Raw genomic sequence first — 13302 nt, forward strand, 5'->3', positions numbered from 1 at the left:
TGTGGTACTTTTTCTGAGTTTGAAACCAAACTTCATGATGTAGTGGTGCTCGAGATTCTGTTACATGGTGCATGGTGCGCAAGACGACACAACTTCACAGTGGTTCACAAAAGTGTGCACATCCTCCACGCGCCCCCATACAACTGCGGAGGGATGCATTCTGTTCGCGAGTATCTTCAAACTCACTGGAGAGACACAAATTCTGAGGATGCTGTTTTGCAAAATGATGGACCAGCCAACAGCGTCCCCTCACCAGTGCATATTACATTAAAATTGTGGTGGTCATTTAAAACCTTAAAAAAAATGTTCTTAAAAACATGGTCTTGAGTGAACTGTTTGTTGTACTCTAAAAGTCTGAAATTATCATGAGCTTCATCAACACCAAGGATGGTGTTTTCGCCAACCCTGCATCAGAGTGTTAATACAAGACATATCTGCATCCTTTAAATGTTACTATACTCTTATACTGAACAGTCTTTATACTCGTGAGGCCTGTTCTCTAATCATAACCCAATTCTTCCCTCTTTTTGTTTAACACTTGCATCAACATATAATTCTTGCTTCCATTCAAAAATGTCACAAAACATTACTAGAATGTAAATTATATTATTTATTATAGTTTGGACTTCAATGCTGAGAACACGGTGTACAAATGCTAAATGAATAATGAACACGCTGCTACAAAAACAGTAACAAAAATTCATATGTGAAGAATTTAGCTCATGTGATGAGATCCTTACAGAATTACACAACTGAAACAAAAAGTTATACCTTGGGATGTTACATGAACTAGGGGGCCCAGGACAGCAGCAGCCTGGAGAGCACCACTTGCTGCCCCGCCACTTGGGATCTGGGCTGATGGCGGGCCAGATTTCCGGCTCCCTCCTTGGATCCAGCTTCCTTCCGCTGGGGGACAGTGAAATTGAAAATGCCAACAGTTTCTATATAATCAGTTCACTCAATTATACTTCCAGAAGACAGTATGACCAAACTTACTTTGAGGTCGCAAACTGGGTCCTGGACCATACTGTGTATCGGATGCTCCTTTTGCAACTGCAGTGGGTTGACCTTCGCCACTGGACAACTTGGGAAATTCTTGTTGGAACTGAGGTGACTGATGAGCAAGAAAGCTTGGAGGATGTACATTGCTTTCTGCATTTCCTGCCATAATGCTGCTCCATGATTTGTCTGTGTGTACTATGGGCTGAAAAAAAAATTTACAAAGTTTTAAATTCACTGTAACCAACAAAACAAACCAGCTCACACACACACACACACACACACACACACACACACACACAGAGAGAGAGAGAGAGAGAGAGAGAGGAGAGAGGGGTTTACACTCATAAATGAAAATACCGTATTTACTCGAATCTAAGCCGCACTTTTTTTCCGGTTTTTGTAATCCAAAAAACCGCCTGCGGCTTAGAATCGAGTGCAAAGTAAGCGGAAGTTCTGAAATATGTTGGTAGGTGCCGCCACAACTAACTTCTGCCGTCGAATTTATGTAGTAGTGGTGGGCAGGAAATCGCGTATCTGTTAGAAATCGCAGTGACTGAGAAGTCACAGATATCACAGTAGCAACTTTACAGAATCTAACTGCGATTTCAGTCACAGTTAGCAGTCGCAAGTAGTATTTCACATTCAAAGACGTGGGCCATCTATTGGTCGAATTTAGCACTGCTTTCTGCGATTTCAGTGACAAGTCGCAACTAAGAGTCGCAAGTAGCAACTAAAAAGCGCGGTTAACAGTGGCATCTGTTGGCCAAAGTTCGTACTACGTCCATCTCTGCGGTACGCTATGGAGTCTAACTGCGATTTCCGTGACAAGTCGCAACAAAGAGTCGCAAGTAGCAACTAGAAAGCGCGGTTAACAGTGCCATCTGTGGGTCAAAGTTCGTACTACGCCCATCTCTGCGGTACGCTATGGAGTCTAACTGCGATTTCTGTGCCAAATCGCAACTAAGAGTCGCAAGTAGCAACTAAAAAGCGCAGTTAACATACTTTTCCTAGTGTCATCTGTTGCCCGACGTACGTACTTCGTTATGAGAGCCTTGTGCCTCACGAGATCGATGTGCTGTGTGTGCATATGAAGGGCTTATTTCAATAGTGGTAAAAGTCCATTTTTGTTAATTTTGAGATATAGAGTCGTAAAGTTAAATGAGTGCAGTTGAGATACCAGAAATATTCAAGCATATGGCTTCTTGCTAGAGATGAACCTTTATTTATGTTTGTTTGGATCACTAATTTCAGAAGCATTATAGACAGAAAAGTGTAGGTAATGGACTTGTACCACTATTGAAATAAGCCCTTCATATTATATGACGACATGCACATTCAGCATCAGTTATGGTTGGTCAAATACTGCTGTGACTCTGAATGTATTATATTAATAAGAAGCAACATTGCCTTTTTCTCCTGAAAATATCAAGTAACGTAACAAATGTGTTTGATTCTGCTTCCAATATGACAGTTTTGGTTAATACTCCACATGCCTACAGGACTTTGCAATGTTAACACAGCAGAACTCAGACATCTGTATAAGTGCAGAGAAATGAAAACAGTCATATGAATGCCTCACTTTTGTTCCGACACAGTTCAAGACTCGGGAGAAAAGTTTTACACCTGGTGTTCTACATGGCAACTTCACACACAAGAACTTTTTGCCGACACTACTACCACCTACATAAGTAAGCTTTTCCTGTGTCACTTTCAAGTAATGCACTTAAGCTATTCCTGATTTAACTGGAAGATCTGTACTTCCCACTTTCATATCAACAGCCTCAAAATGCATATTGTAGACTTTGGGATATGTTACAGGTCAGTGTCACACCAAGATTGTGGCGAAAGGGGGGGGGGGGGGGGGGGCGGCACGTCGGTATCCAACAAGTGTTTACCAATAAATAAGTGGCGGAAAATTACGGGTATGGGACAGCTTAACATGTGGAAAATGAGATTTTTATTATTCACTCAATGTATTTAACATTTATTATTCCTTTAAAATCGCACAACAACTTCAATAAAACACTTTAATCAGTCACACACTTATTTCATAATTATTTCACTTTTAAACTGCAAATCCTCTAAGAGCTGTCTTGAATCTTCACGAGTCTCTCTCTCAACAGCCTTGATGTGGATAGATATGTACAGCAACCAGTAATCAGTCAGAACTGCGTCTGCAAAACACAAGGATTATTAAACAATTTTTGCTGTCACTAATTACTAGCAATATAATTGACAGAGTAGATTGCTAATATTTGCTATATCACATTTGCTATATCACATTCGCAAGAACGATCTCACTGAAGTAATTAAGTCCATCAAAACGCTTAGAAACTAACCTCTCGTCTGACGAAAACGGTCTAAAGACTGGCAATTTCTTCAGATCTGTTGACAATGATATTGAGAATTATCACTTTACTGAGTGACTGAAATGTAGTTCAGGTACCTTTGAACATAACAATATGTTAGAATTCATTTTCTAAACACGAACTATAACGGTACTGTGCGGCTACTTACATATTAATTACACTATTAATATTTTCTTTAATACAAAATTAAAGCCAACGGAAGAATAAACGTAAAACATACTTACCAATGACAGGTTTGTTGAGATGCAATTTTCTGTGTGGACAGATGTAACTTTTTCATACGGTGGTACGTCGCAGAAATCGCAGGAGTCACAGAAATCGCAGAAGTCGCAGAAGTCGCAGAAATCGCAGAAGTAGCAGAAGTCGCAGAAATCGCGGAAGTAGCAGAAATAGCAGTGGCGGAGGGATACGCGACTTAGGTTCCTTAACTGCGACTCTTAACTGCGACAAATCACAGTTAAGAATAACAGATACTGAAAAGTAGCATTCACAGAAATCACTGATATCGGAAAATCGCAGTTTAGCCCATCACTAATATGTAGCGCTACACAGACATGCTTTGCAGGCACAAAGATAAATACTGGCGCCAAAACCTCTGCGTCAGTAAATAAATTTAAAAAAAGTTGGAAGACGAGCTTTTTTTCTCCGCCCCGAATTTCGACCACTGCATTTTCATACATTATCCAACGAAATAAATACAAATTCCGTATTGTTAATCTTCGAATGTAGCAGCTTTTCAATGTACTACGAAAATCCGACTGGCAAGACTGTCTGCGATGTTTGTCAGTACGGCCAATTCTACGTTCTGAATTTTTTCCTACCTGTGAGAAGAGATGGTTGGTAACGGGAACTTTTATGAATTGTGAATCACATGCAGTATTCTCTTCACCATAAGAATAATACGAATATAAACATTTTGCCGTGTATTCTTTAGTGTTTGCTGCTATCTCATTTAAATCCTGCCTGCCTAATAAACTACGAAACTAGAGTGAGAACAGCAAACGCGGGAGTATACACATATCATACCATGTCATGTTTATATTCGTATTATTCTTATGCCTAATAGAGATACAGTCAGAAATGAAGCACGGAAATTGACTAGATTTTTAAATCTAAGATGACTAATTTCTGTGCAGAAAGTAATGTACTAAAGAGGCGTCTGCAAAGATTTTCAAACGGAGAAAAATTTTCGCGAAACTCTCATTCAGAACATCTTCTATCATACGTAGTTTATTATTTGGTTCTTGTTGATCATTATCAAACCAAGCAGCAGTGTAAATAACAACAAATAGCAGTCTCTTGCCATTGTTTCGCAACTGAGACAATTCCTTTCTTTTTTTTTTATTGTAAGCGGCGGTAGCACGCACAAAAGCAAACCATGCCGCGAGTGGCGACAGGTCGTAAACACGCGAGTGGCGACAGGTCGTAAACACTCATTATCAGAATGCGACAAACAATGCATGACACAGTACAGTAATGCATTTTCAGCTTAGAGTGACATAAACACCTATAACAAAGAGAACGGCACTTATCAGCTCAAAGAAAAATAAGTAAACAATTCAAACCAGACGAAGCACGTGTAAAACGAAAGGTACCCGTATAAATACGGACAGAGCGCCTGACACATAGCAATGGTTACCTGGTAAAGCTCAACTGCTAAGCTTACGGCTCGAACCAAACTACTGCAGCTGTATCGTCATTCATTCGACCTAACTGTGTCTCATATTACTATGTACCAACTTTGTTTCGATTTGGAGGTGCGGCGCTTCTCTCCCCGTGAATTTCGAGTCTCAAATTTCAGGTGCGGCTTAGATTCGGGAAATATTTTTTCCTTTATTTTGAGTCTCATTTTTCAGGTGCGGCTTAGATTCGAGTAAATACGGTACCACATTTCAGTGTAAATTATTTTATTATTACTTGCTGTAACAACACTATAATCCAAGTACATACAAAACTATTGTAGATTAATCTTATGCTCAACTTCATGCCACTGCATTTTATAACACATCTTTTCTAGGTAACATTCCTTGGGCTGTAGCTAAGCTCTATTTTATTTCCTTTCTCTAAGCAAAGTAGAAGAGAACTGTAGGCCAACAAAAGTGTCAAGCAACACAGTACTAATACTGTATTCAAACATTTTTGCCCCTATACTTCTGCATTAACATACATTTTCCTATATTTAGAGTAATTCATCATACAAAATAGAAATTTTATCAAGGTGATCTTTCAGCATTCTACAGTCACTCAATGATTACACCTTCCCGGTACACCACAGTGCCCCAGTACACCACAGTGCAATCAGCAAACAACAAAACTCACCCAGTCAACCATATCATGTACCTCTATAGAGAATAAGAGCAGTCCAATCACACTCCACTGGGACAATCCTGACAATACTGTTGTCTCTGATGAACATTCGCTGTCGGTGACAACATACTGGGTTCTATTACTTAAGAAGTCTTCGACCCCCCCTCTCTCATCTGGGAACCTATTCCGTATGCTTGTATCTTAGTCAACAGTCTACCAGCCTGCAGTGGGGCACAGTCTCAAATGCTTTTTGAAAATCTAGAAATGTGAATCTGCGCTGCTGTCCTTATTAATCCATGGGTCACAGAATATCACGGGAAAAAAATGATCAGCCGGGTTTCGCATGAGTGATGCTTTCTAAGACAGTGCTGATTTGTGGACAGAAGCTTTTCCCTGTCACAGAAATTTATTGTATTTGAACAGAGTATGGTCAAAAATTCTACAGCAAGCCTCCGTTAAGGATACAGAGCTATGATCTTGTGGGTCTATACTTTTACCTTTCTTAAATACAGAGGTCAACTGTTCTTTTTTCCAGTTGTTGGGACTTTGCACTGGGCAAGAGATTTGAGCTAAACACAAGCCAAGTAAGGGGCCAATGCAGTAGAGTATTCTCTGTGAGACCGAATTCAGATTCCACTCATGCCTATGCCTATTACTATGTATCCCACACATGAGTCTGTGTGATGGTCAAATGATTCAATGTTTGTATGATTCCCCTGCATGAACGATATCTTAAATGCGAAATTTAAAACTTCCCAGCTATCCATTTGTTGGGTTCTATTGTCACACTAGACTTGTCGACAAGTGACTGGATTGAAGCCTTCAATCCAATTAGAGATTTTATGCAGGATTAGAATTTTCTCATGTTCTCAGCAAGATCTTTTGCTAAGCTACAACAATGATAGTAGCTGTATGCTTCGCGTGCGCACACACAAATTTCTACTAACTTTTGCCTGTAATTTGTGCATTCTTCTTTGAACCAAGAGTGCAATAGTCTCCGCTTCCTTAGCATTTTACAGAATTTGTTACTATACTGCAGTGGATCTTTTTTATCTTTAATCCACTTATTTGGCACATACTTCTCCAGAATGTTATTTACAATCATTTAAACTTTGCCCATAATTCCCCTACATCAATAAGCAGTGGAACTAAATTATGTCTATTCATTGTCTAAGTGGGATGCTATCACCCGTCATCTTTTTGACAGATTTATTAGCTTAAGTAACCATCATCACTATGATGACATCTTGATCACCAATCCCTGACTGTATACTGACTCCTTGATAACATTAAGTCTGTTTGTGGCTACAGGGTCTAAAATATTTGCATTGTGTCCAGATAACTTCATAGTCAGACTCAATTTCAGTCTCGATAGAGACAATATTTTTGTTGGCTGAAATGACCCCCCCCTCCTACTGAGTCTAATATGCTAATCCGTGTTTTCAATATACATTCCCTGCTTTGCGAAATATTACAGAGTTTTCAATTTTGGGTTTTAGTCAGCTCTTGGCTCCTAGTATAATCTAAGCAGTTAACTTTCCTGGACATCAGTATATTTAGGAACTCTGTTAAGAACACTTCTACAATTTAATGTTAAAATTTTAACAGTCTCAAGTGTCTTTACTTCGTACACAATCTAATTTCACTCTCTGTGTATCAACTGACAAGCATTCATCAGGCGGCCTCAAACTACTGCCTGGTGTGCATATCACAAATACTCCGCTACCCGAGTAGCTGCTTCCTCTGTGTAGTGTAGCCTTTAACTATCAAGGTGAGTCCTACAATTCTCCATGCCATAACTCTGGTCCAGAAATCTGCAGCCAAGAGCATTACAGAATCAATTTAGTCTTCGATGAAACTACACTTGGCTGCAAACCAAAGGACCCCCACTATTCTCAATACACATGCACAAGAAGCATCCAGTGAATGATATCCTGTAACAGTATGATTTTCTCATGGATCAAGCAACATTCCACTGAATATTATTCTGAGCAAACCAGATCGATGGCCCAAGGTGTCTTAGCAGCAGCAATGATGGTTTTCTATTAAGAATGATCTTGGTCACATGTGCAAGAAATCTCTAGCACTACCAAGTGTTTCCCTCTAATTTTAACTGATTCGAATGATACAAATCAGAAACTTCTGATCTCTGAATGATGGCAACTGCACTGACTTTGTAAACTCAATTTCTTCAATGACACTGTGAAACACTCACAAATACTGCACCAGTAGCTGTCGCATTTCCTCAATGTTCTGTTGTTACACTTGTTGACAGTTGATCTGAATATGATTTATATCTAGCAGTTTTCTTTGCATTTCAAAACAAAGTTCTCATTTTTGGCCCAAAACTTGTGCTTGACATACTTGCACTATCTGATAATTCTTCAGTATTTTTGAAATTTTTAGGCAGAACTGTGTTCAAAAGTTCTTCTATAACAATGAAACATGAATCTTCACACTTATTGCATTCAAAAGGTCACAGCAAACTTACTTACTTCGGCACAGTGCACCCATGCTACCTGGTGCTTTCGTGTATTTTAACATTTACTGCCCTATGTCCATCAAACTTTACTAAACACACCTTTATAATCACCTGATTTTTGGTTGCACAATAGAAAGATGTTATCACTTCACTCAAATATCACTGTTCCACAACCAGCTGCAGTGAAATGATTACCTTGCTCTGATTTAATTTCTACTTTGGAAGATTTAATCTCACTGATTAAACAAAAACATTATCATAATCCAAAACATAAGTAGTTCACACTACTGATTGATGCTGTCAAATCTGTTGCTAGCTCATGGTACTCTAAGTGCAAGCAACATAAATTGTCTTATACAATCTCTCAAAGTTGTAACTGCATTAAGGTTAGCTTTGAAGAAATTCTGTTTGCCCTGTTAAATTCCTCATGCTCACCATCCTCATGCTCACCAGAACTGTAACAATAACAACATAAAGCCACAGCAAAGCGAAGTAAGGAGAAATAGTCCGAAAGTTTGAGCCAATCTTTCTTATCAACTTTAATGGCATTAGTAAATACACGTGTTTGTGTATTTTGCTTCCTTCCCAGGACCTCTCGTGGGTTTCGATCAACATGAAAGAGGAGTCTGTGATGGACCTCAAGCTGAGGGCAGATATCCACACACCCCTACAGTAAATGGTCAGAAATGATCTCGGTGACATATTTTCAATGTTGACTACTGTGACGTGACTGTGATTTACAGGAATACTGTGGTACTTCATGAAGTTGAATTTATTAATGGTGAGACTGACTAAAGTTAGCAATTCGAACATTGTCAGAATTGATCAAAGTGGTTAATCTGAACAAGAGTCATTGTTGGAACTGTCAAAGGACGAAGGAAGACTATGCTTTTCATTTTATGAATTACAACAAACAAAAGTAAAACAGCACACTATCTCATCATATTACTAATAATAGTTAGCCATTGTTCCCTACTGCAGGAGACAGTGAAAGGGCTTCATGATCGGCACAGGGTAAGAATCAGTTTTCTATCTGTAACACTGATATAACCCTTACTTGACATGTCCAATAACCACATTTCTGTATGTAGATTAAGGTAGGATGGGGTTACTGTCGCTGCTTATGCTTTCGTTGTTATATACTTAGTAAGTCATCTATGCCTACAACCATTATGGCAATAGTTTTCAGTGTTTTTTTAAGCCTGATGTTTGTCATTAATACGGTGTGTCTAACATACCACCCCCAGACTATTTGACATCAGTCACTTAAAATCATACACTGTGATTGCAAATTGTGTTCGTAATTTTTTCTATTTTGGAATATATTTTTAATTTGGATTTTTACGTTTTTATAATTTTGACCCACCATATTGTGTTAGATTCTCTCTCTCTCTCTCTCTCTCTCTCTCTCTCTCTCTCTCTCTCTCCCCCCCCCTCCCTCCCTCCCCAGCCCTCTCCCACCACCCACCCTCCCTCCCTCCTTGCTAATTCTGCTAGTAAGTACATATACTCCCTGGTTTTATGACAGTTGTTATAAAGAATTTTGGTATTTATGTAAAAGCGCTTTTTACTGTAAACGTTTCACATGGTTTGGAAAATCAGGCTCGTGGCTTCTACTCGGGTTTCAAGTGCTCTGAGCTGGCATCTGCATGGTACTGATATCGTGTGAATGTTTCTGAAACGGTTTCAACATTTTCGAAGCACTACACTCACTCGTTTAAAAATGCAGGACTGATGTGTGGTACACCAGTTTTCACATTGCTTGTTTTGCTTACAGCAATTTTTCCCAATATAGATGTCTAAGTTTTTGACTGATACCGAGACAGAGAAACTTTTGAATGACCTGTTTGAAGCTCTGGATCTCAAGGGGGCTTCTGAGACAAAGACTCAGAACAAAATTATTTAAATATTAAATTATATTTGCACTGAGTTTAGAAATGTGTTTCTTATCATCACATTGTTTCCAACCAAGTTCACAACATGTTTGCAACTATGTTCATTGTTTGCGTCCCTTCCACACTAGCGACAAATATTCCTATATTTTTATTTGCATCATCTGCAACACTGAAGCTAGCAGCAAACATTTCATGTTGTGTACTCACAATTTGTACTACACTATGTCCAGCAAAGAGGCTGAATTAATGATAAGTAGCACTGCGTATGTAATACTCGGAAATATAAACAGACTAAGACATAGTGGTTACGTTGGATAAAAAATGTATTATGATAGGTTGTATGAACTGAATGTGGAAGACATACCTGCTGTTTTTAACTACATTATGTCATATCGACTTAATATTCTGACACACTGTTTAAAAGGAAGAGAGAAACTAAAAAGCATTTTCTGTTAAATAGTGACCTGTTTTTCTGTCTTCAGTTTTTGAAATAGGAGATTCCTTTCAAACCCTGGTAAATGGAAATGTCAAGTGACTAGGGCCTCCCATCAGGTAGACTGTTCGCCAGGTGCAAGTCTTTCGATTTGACGCCACTTTGGCGACTTGCACGTTGATGGGTATGAAATGATGATGATGATTAGCACAACACAACACGCAGTCCCTGAGTGAAGAAAATCTCCGACCCAGCCGGGAATCAAACCCGGGCCCTTAGGATTGACATTCTGTCACGCTGACCACTCAGCTACCGGGGGCGGACTTCAAACCCTGGTGTGTGTGTGTGTGTGTGTGTGTGTGTGTGTGTGTGTGTGTGTGTGTGTGTGTGTTTCAAGGCCAGCTATATCTCAAATATTTCCTGCATTTTGTGAAGGATTATGCAAAGGTAATTCAATTATTAAATGACATTGAAGTATGTTTTATAGTACTCTAACATTAATACATAAAATCAAGTAATTTTTATTACCACCACCTGCCACCTCACCTCTTCTACAGTAATGTCGCAAAATCTATTCCTCTGTCATATACTCTTTCACTCAAGACTTTTTGCTCTCATATACTTCAGTTCCATCTCAAAAAGAGAACCTGATATAATTTTTACAGTGTTAGCAGAGACCTCAGTTTTTTTGTGTGTGTCACTGGTGCTCGTGTTAAGCACACCAGTTTTCTTGATGGAGTCCTGTTTTAACTTGGAATTGTTATAGTTTGTAATTCACACATTTGACTGGCACTCCTCTGCCTCAGAGTCTTAAGATCAAATGTCTACTGTCTTGACACAGCAATATATATTTTAACATATCACTCTCCACGAGACAACACATTTATTTCATCCATTCTGGTTTGAGAACACCGCAGCTGCGTAAAATACAACACAATTACTACAGTCTGATACATGAAGTCAGTCTTAACACAAACAAATATTAGCACTGTACAGTGACATTTAGCAGCAGCAGACCTAAAACAATGTTTCCTTTAATCTCTACAGACAACCACAAACAGCCATTTTCATGTTTGCAAGATATTGCAACAACTGGCAATCTAGCAGTCACTAAAAACAATGTTGTGGGCATTGTTACAAAACATGTTTCAACCTCAGTGTAAACACGGCATTATCCTTCCATTGTTTTACATTATTTTGCTTGTGAAATGTGCTGAGTCAAATTTCTACTGTGTTTACAGACAAAACTCAATCTCCATTAGTGGATAATTTACAATAACTGACCCCAAGTATCTGAGTATATGTTAGTGGACATAAATATATAGTGTGTCCAATCTTCCTGTTTATGACAGCTTGACCTCTGCTTCGAACTTTTCAGTTAGGTGTATGAAGGTCTGTGGAGGAATGGCAGCCCAATTTTCCTTGAGAGCTGAAACTATAGAAGGTAGTGATAATGGACATTGGGGTCAAGAGTGAAGTTGAAGTTCTAATTCATCACAAAGGTGCTCTATTGGGTTCAGGTTGGGACTCTGGGCATCAAGTCCACTTTAGGAATTTTACTGTCAACGAACTACTAGCTTAGAGACCTTGTTTATGACACATTGCACTCACAGTGATAGAAACACTTGTCTACAAACTGCTCCTTTACAGGAAGCAGTACACAATGCTGTAAAATTTGTTCATATACTTCCATATTTAGTCTTTTCTTAAGCATAATAAGGGAACTACACACCCTCTCCATACTTCACTGTTCATACTACATATGATGGCACGAATCATTCCCCAGGCATTCACCAAATGCAAACACTTCAATCAGGCTGCCTCAGGGCATAGCCCGATTCATCACTCCAAATCACTCATTTCCAGTCTTCCACTCTCCATTGGCATTGTTCTTTCCAGCACCTCACGAATTCTGTAGCACTGACTACAGACATGTCGTTTCTGAGGAGTTGCTTGACCATTGTCTGTGTGTAGGTGTTTTAAAAAGAATGAGGTACAGTGTACTAGCTGGTCCGCTGGTAGCACTTTGGAGTTTAATAAGTGATGCCTTCCACTGATTTCATGTGATTTTGTAACGACCATCCGTAAGACTCGACGGTTCTGACCAGAAGTACATGAAGTTCTCAGTTTAGCTGTGGTAATTCCACTTCACAATTACATTACCAATGATTGACATTTTAGAAGTTTTGCAATGTTCCTGATGGATTTGTTATTTAGGTAACATACAATTACTAGTCCATGTTCAAAGTCATTGATCTATCCTGTTCACACCATTCAATTGTTATTGCTTCTCTACTGACAACACAACACTCCCAGAATCCTTTTATACTGTTGTGTCCACCTCTCTACACATCGAGAGGTCACTTCTGCATTGCACAGGTGTGTCTGGATACTTTTTGATGAGCTATCGTACTTCCTAATAATCAAGCTAGTAATTCACATATACTGCCCTCTGAAAAGCTACCATGTTAGGGACAATGTTGTACTATTTCAGAATCTTCAGATGCTGAATTAGAATGGAGAACAAAACAGAAGCAAACATCACTACCTGACAAAGTAGTAAGTGGGTGTGTGGCAGGAATGGGTGATATGAATGGTCCTTTTGTATTTTGTATAGATAATAATAATTTATGTAGACTTGTTTTCAATGAGAATTATTGAAATATAAATTCTATGTGCTAAATTTGTTGTAAACGTGTTTTGTAATGTAACTACATTAAATAAAACATTTCCTTTGTCCACAATATGTTTCATCTTTGTGTGTAAGTTCATGAGAGTGAATGGTGAGTACTTGCAGAGATGCTAAAAATTCTC

General features: G+C 38.9%; 1 protein-coding gene across 2 annotated transcripts in view; it reads right to left on the reverse strand.

Moving 5' to 3' along the window:
• Positions 1-13302, reverse strand: part of LOC124721518 (protein PRRC2C-like) — a 244063-nt gene that overhangs the window by 190728 nt on the left and 40033 nt on the right. For both annotated transcript variants that reach the window (XM_047246536.1, XM_047246535.1), the window contains exons 5-6: positions 997-1204; positions 772-906 (exon numbers count right to left, since the gene is read on the reverse strand). In XM_047246536.1, coding sequence (XP_047102492.1) covers positions 772-906; positions 997-1204 — 343 coding nt within the window. The remainder of the gene's footprint in view (positions 1-771; positions 907-996; positions 1205-13302) is intronic.

Source organism: Schistocerca piceifrons, chromosome X, assembly GCF_021461385.2.
Source record: "Schistocerca piceifrons isolate TAMUIC-IGC-003096 chromosome X, iqSchPice1.1, whole genome shotgun sequence".
NCBI lineage: Eukaryota > Metazoa > Arthropoda > Insecta > Orthoptera > Acrididae > Schistocerca > Schistocerca piceifrons.